This window comes from Chiloscyllium punctatum, chromosome 31 (genome assembly GCF_047496795.1).
Source record: "Chiloscyllium punctatum isolate Juve2018m chromosome 31, sChiPun1.3, whole genome shotgun sequence".
Classification (NCBI taxonomy): Eukaryota; Metazoa; Chordata; class Chondrichthyes; order Orectolobiformes; family Hemiscylliidae; genus Chiloscyllium; species Chiloscyllium punctatum.
The window spans coordinates 77520665-77526664 of record NC_092769.1 but is presented as its reverse complement, the minus strand read 5'-3'; the positions used below and the strand labels follow the sequence as shown (position 1 = coordinate 77526664).

The 6000-nt window shown below is 62.6% G+C and overlaps 1 protein-coding gene across 1 annotated transcript in view; it reads right to left on the bottom strand.

The window, feature by feature from the left end:
* The window catches only part of LOC140457139 (alpha-actinin-2), a 127128-nt gene that overhangs the window by 72634 nt on the left and 48494 nt on the right, over positions 1-6000 (bottom strand). The window contains exons 8-10 of the mRNA XM_072551175.1: positions 5507-5592; positions 3161-3253; positions 996-1226 (exon numbers count right to left, since the gene is read on the bottom strand). Of these exons, the coding sequence (XP_072407276.1) occupies positions 996-1226; positions 3161-3253; positions 5507-5592 (410 nt within the window). The remainder of the gene's footprint in view (positions 1-995; positions 1227-3160; positions 3254-5506; positions 5593-6000) is intronic.

Sequence of the window (6000 nt, the reverse complement as noted above, 5' to 3'; positions counted from 1 at the left end):
CCAGACTGGGGAATATTGACGGGCAGAGGGATCTGGGTGACTGGGAACACAGTGATTGAGAACGGAGCTGGGGGGCGGGGGGGGGTCATGGTTTAACGCCAGGCAACTGGCATCTCAACGTGGGGCAGGATTTACCCGAAACCGTCCAGGCTGCGGGTGAGGCCACATCTGGCGCACGATCCGCGCGGGCGTTTCCCCTCTGCTTCCTGGGGAACGGAGGGAAGGTGGGAGCGTTTGGGAATGTCCTGGTGACCATCACCATCCTGAGGTGGGTGAGGTGCTGACTGGGGTGGGGTGACAGGGGGAGAGGATGGTTTCCCCTCGCCTGGAGGAGGGGGTGGATGATGGAGGGGGGGGGGGGTGAGGGACACACACACACACTCAGAATGAGGGATCTCCCATTGAGGACGGAGAGGAGGAATTTCTTCTCTCTGAGGAGGTTGGTGGGGGGTGGGATTAGAATCTGTAGCATTCTCTCCCCCCGAAGAGGGGAGGACGGGTGGTCACTGGAGATAATCAAGACCAATTTCGGGAGGATTCTGGTCGATGAGGGAAGTGCGTTGGGGGGTATTGGAGGGGAGTGGGGTTCTGGCTGCAATTGGATTGGGCACGGTCGAATCGAACATGGGAGCCCCCAGAGGGGTCCAATGGCCTCCTGTTGCTCCTATGACCTTCCAAGGGCATGGGAACCAAAACCCTACCCCCCCCCCCCCCAACACACCCCGGGAGGCTCAGCACCCGCCCCGACGACGACCCAGGAAGCTCATCTCCGCCATCTTGGGTGTCCCCCTTCCTCTTGGTTGGGAAACACCGCGGCCAAGGCGGCCATTTTGAGAAGGTCACGTTGATGGGCGGTTTGGTGGGATGGGAGCCTGGATTCGGTGGTGGGGGTGGGAGGGTCTGTGATACACCGGAACCCCCCCCCGCCCCATACCCCCTCCTCTCCCCTCCCCCCTCCCTGTCCCCCCCCCCCCCGATGGCCCCTCCGTACGTACAGACACCATCTTCCCCTCAGATGGCATGAAGGCCGGCCGGTTACTGAGTCTCAGTTTGGTCTGCAGTGTGTTGAAGTTAATCTCCAGCTGGCACTTCTCCTGCACCCGGGGCGGCTTGTGGACCCTCCGGTAATCCCGGAAATCCTCCAGTTTCTGCTGCATGGCCCTCATCGTCTTCTCCGGGATCCGGTTCTCCAGCCATGGGATCGTCCGGCGGATCCATTCCAACAGCTGCACGGAGAGAGGGAGAGAGTCGTGAGAGGGACTGAACGGCCTCCTCCTGGCCAAGGGCGTCCAGGAGGGGGCTGAATGGCCTCCTGCTGTTCCTGTGGGACAGGCTTGAGAAGGGGCTGAATGGCCGCCTGCTGTTCCTGTATAACAGGCTTGAGAAGGGGCTGAATGGCCTCCTGCTGTTCCTGTATAACAGGCTTGAGAAGGGGCTGAATGGCCTCCTGCTGTTTCTGTATAACAGGCTTGAGAAGGGGCTGAATGGCCTCCTGCTGTTCCTGTATAACAGGCTTGAGAAGGGGCTGAATGGCCTCCTGCTGTTTCTGTATAACAGGCTTGAGAAGGGGCTGAATGGCCTCCTGCTGTTCCTGTATAACAGGCTTGAGAAGGGCTGAATGGCCTCCTGTGGGAAAGGCTGGAGGAGGGGCTGAATGGCCTCCTGCTGTTCCTGTGGGACAGGCTGGAGGAGGGGCTGAATGGCCTCCTGCTGTTCCTGTATAACAGGCTTGAGAAGGGGCTGAATGGCCTCCTGTGGGAAAGGCTGGAGGAGGGGCTGAATGGCCTCCTGCTGTTCCTGTGGGACAGGCTGGAGGAGGGGCTGAATGGCCTCCTGCTGTTCCTGTGGGACAGGCTGGAGGAGGGGCCAAGTGGACACTGGGTTTCGATAATCCCATGCCAACACCCTCCCTCCCTCCCTCGATGAAATCTCCCTCACTCATGGAACCTCACTCCCTCGAGGTTACCGACACCCCTCGAGGGGACCTCCCTTTCTCAAAGTTACTTATCTCCCTCGAGTGCATATCCCTCCCTTGAGGATCCCGCCCTCCCACGAGGGTACCTCCCTCCCTTGAGAGTCCCTCCCCCTCTCGAGGTTCCCTCCCTCCCTCGAGGCTACCTCGCTCCCTCAAGGCTACCTCCCTCCCTCGAGGCAACCTACCTCGCTCCCTCAAGGGTACCTCCCTCACTCGAGATACCCTCACCCCCTCGAGGTTCCCTCACTCCCTTGAGGGTACCTTCCTCCCTCCCTCAAGGCTGCCTCGCTCCCTCGAGGGTACCTACCTCCCTCCCTCGAGGTGACCTACCTCGCTCCCTCAAGGCTACCTCCCTCCCTCGAGATTCCCTCACTCCCTCGAGGTTCCCTCACTCCCTTGAGGGTACCTTCCTCCCTCCCTCAAGGCTACCTCCCTCCCTCGAGGCAACCTCCCTCGCTCCTTCAAGGGTACCTCCCTCCCTCGAGGTGACCTACCTCGCTCCCTCAAGGGCACCTCCCTCCCTCAAGGGTACCTCCCTCCCTCGCGGTGACCTACCTCGCTCCCTCGCGGCGACCTATCTCCCTCCCTCGAGGTGACCTACCTCCCTCCCTCGAGGGTACCTCCCTCCCTCGAGGGTACCTCCCTCCCTCGCGGTGGCCTACCTCCCTCCCTCAAGGCTACCTCCCTCCCTCGCGGTGACCTACCTCCCTACCTCGAGGTGACCTACCTCGAGGTGACCTACCTCGAGGTGACCTACCTCGCTCCCTCGAGGCAACCTCCCTCCCTCGAGGGTACCTACCTCACTCGAGGGTACCTACCTCGCTCCCTCGAGGCTACCTCCCTCCCTCGAGGGTACCTACCTCACTCGAGGGTACCTACCTCCCTCCCTCGAGGCTACCTCCCTCCCTCGAGGGTACCTACCTCCCTCCCTCGAGGGTACCTCCCTCCCTCGAGGTGACCTACCTCCCTCCCTCGAGGGTACCTACCTCCCTCCCTCGCGGCGACCTACCTCCCTCCCTCCAGGGTACCTACCTCCGTCCCTCGAGGGTACCTACCTCCCTCCCTCGAGGGTACCTCCCTCCCTCGCGGCGACCTACCTCCCTCCCTCCAGGGTACCTACCTCCCTCCCTCGAGGGTACCTCCCTCCCTCGCGGCGACCTCCCTCCCTCCCTCGAGGGTACCTACCTCACTCGCGAGTTTCTCGTACTCCTCCATCAGTTTCTCGTTCTCCTGGTTCACTGCGAGCACTTTGCAAATGCGATTGGCCGCAGTCTCGGCCTAGTCAGACAGAACAAGCCTGGATTATCGACAACAGAAGGCCTTAAATACCCACCCGCGCTACACAGACCCTTCGGCCACCCTCCACACTCCCCCCCCACCAGCCCTCGGTCACCCACCCCCTGACAAAACAGCCCAGGAGCCTCCCGGAGGGATAATCGATGGAACGTTCCAGAATCAGTTCCGACGTGGGTTTGAGGCAGACAGAAGAGCCCCAGGGCCGGGTGGTCACTCAAAGAGACACCGAAGGAGAGTCACTGACCCTCTCACCCAGACCTTCCCCCACAATGACCACCAAGGGATTGACCATCTCAGACTGACCTTTCACCTTGTGTGGTCACCCCGACAGAGCGGGGAATGTCAGAGAGACACACCCGGTCACCCCCGGGTCAGTGCTGAGGGAGTGGGCACTGTCGGAGGGTCAGTGCTGAGGGAGAGGGCACTGTCGGAGGGTCAGTGCTGAGGGAGTGGGCACTGTCGGAGGGTCAGTGCTGAGGGAGTGGGCACTGTCGGAGGGTCAGTGCTGAGGGAGTGGGCACTGTCAGAGGGTCAGTGCTGAGGGAGCGGGCACTGTCGGAGGATCAGTGCTGAGGGAGTGGGCACTGTCTCAGGGTCAGTGCTGAGGGAGCGGGCACTGTCGGAGGGTCAGTGCTGAGGGAGCGGGCACTGTCGGAGGGTCAGTGCTGAGGGAGCGGGCACTGTCGGAGGATCAGTGCTGAGGGAGAGGGCACTGTCGGAGGGTCAGTGCTGAGGGAGTGGGCACTGTCGGAGGGTCAGTGCTGAGGGAGAGGGCACTGTCGGAGGGTCAGTGCTGAGGGAGAGGGCACTGTCGGAGGGTCAGTGCTGAGGGAGTGGGCACTGTCGGAGGGTCAGTGCTGAGGGAGTGGGCACTGTCAGAGGGTCAGTGCTGAGGGAGCGGGCACTGTCGGAGGATCAGTGCTGAGGGAGTGGGCACTGTCTCAGGGTCAGTGCTGAGGGAGCGGGGCACTGTCGGAGGGTCAGTGCTGAGGGAGCGGGCACTGTCGGAGGGTCAGTGCTGAGGGAGCGGGCACTGTCGGAGGATCAGTGCTGAGGGAGAGGGCACTGTCGGAGGGTCAGTGCTGAGGGAGTGGGCACTGTCGGAGGGTCAGTGCTGAGGGAGAGGGCACTGTCGGAGGGTCAGTGCTGAGGGAGAGGGCACTGTCGGAGGGTCAGTGCTGAGGGAGTGGGCACTGTCGGAGGGTCAGTGCTGAGGGAGTGGGCACTGTCGGAGGATCAGTGCTGAGGGAGAGGGCACTGTCGGAGGGTCAGTGCTGAGGGAGAGGGCACTGTCGGAGGGTCAGTGCTGAGGGTGTGGGCACTGTCGGAGGGTCAGTGCTGAGGGAGAGGGCACTGTCGGAGGGTCAGTGCTGAGGGTGTGGGCACTGTCGGAAGATCAGTGCTGAGGGAGTGGGGCACTGTCAGAGGGTCAGTGCTGGGGGAGAGGGCACTGTCGGAGGGTCAGTGCTGAGGGAATGGGCACTGTCAGAGGGTCAGTGCTGAGGGTGTGGGCACTGTCAGAAGGTCAGTGCTGAGGGAGAGGGCACTGTCAGAGGGTCAGTGCTGGGGGAGAGGGCACTGTCGGAGGGTCAGTGCTGAGGGAGAGGGCACTGTCAGAGGGTCAGTGCTGGGGGAGAGGGCACTGTCAGAGGGTCAGTGCTGGGGGAGAGGGCACTGTCGGAGGGTCAGTGCTGAGGGAGAGGGCACTGTCAGAGGGTCAGTGCTGAGGGAGCGGGCACTGTTGGAGGGTCAGTACTGAGGGAGTGCCGCACTGTCGGAGGGTCAGTGCTGAGGGAGCGGGCACTGTCAGAGGGTCAGTGCTGAGGGAGCGGGCACTGTTGGAGGGTCAGTGCTGAGGGAGCGGGCGGTGTTGGAGGGTCAGTGCTGGGGGAGTGGGCACTGTCGGAGGGTCAGTGCTGAGGGAGCGGGCGGTGTTGGAGGGTCAGTGCTGGGGGAGTGGACACTGTCGGAGGGTCAGTGCTGAGGGAGCGGGCACTGTCGGAGGGTCAGTGCTGAGGGAGTGGGCACTGTCGGAGGGTCAGTGCTGAGGGAGTGCCGCACTGTCGGAGGGTCAGTGCTGAGGGAGCGGGCGGTGTCGGACAATGTGAAAGATATCGGGCTGCTATCGGGAGGAGAGTTAGTTTGGGTGGCCGTCCTCCCTGGGGCCCTGAGGCCAATCTCTGTCTCCCAGCAGCGATCAGTCAGAAGCAGCTGGTATGTTCTTTTGGACCGTACCTGCTCTGCTCCAGCGAAGGCGTGATAGAAACACGAGACGTAGGTCATTATGGCTTTCTCGTCCGGCTTTGGTGTGTTAACAATGTCTGAGGGGAGTCGGGAGGGACGCAGAGAGGGGGTGGGGGGGCAGAGAGATAGAGTGAACGTTAGAGGAAGCCCGTTGTAGAGATCACAGTCCTCACCCACCTTTCTCGCCCCCCCCCCAACAGCCCACCCTCCAAGCGCCACGTCCCGTGGGAACAGGACGAGCTGGGATTCTCCACGAGGTCCCGGATCGTTGGTCAGCACCCTCAGGGAGTGACCGGGAAGCTGAGGGTGGGGGGTCATTGTTGCCAGGGGAACGGGATAGGGACAGAGAGGGCCCCATTGTCCAGGCCGTGGGTGGGGCCACATCTGAGGCTGTTTCGCGTGGCGTTCCCACCTCTGTGTTTGCAGAACGAACGGACCCCCCAACCCCAGAGACAGCTCACGGGATGGTCACTCGGCTGCTTCCT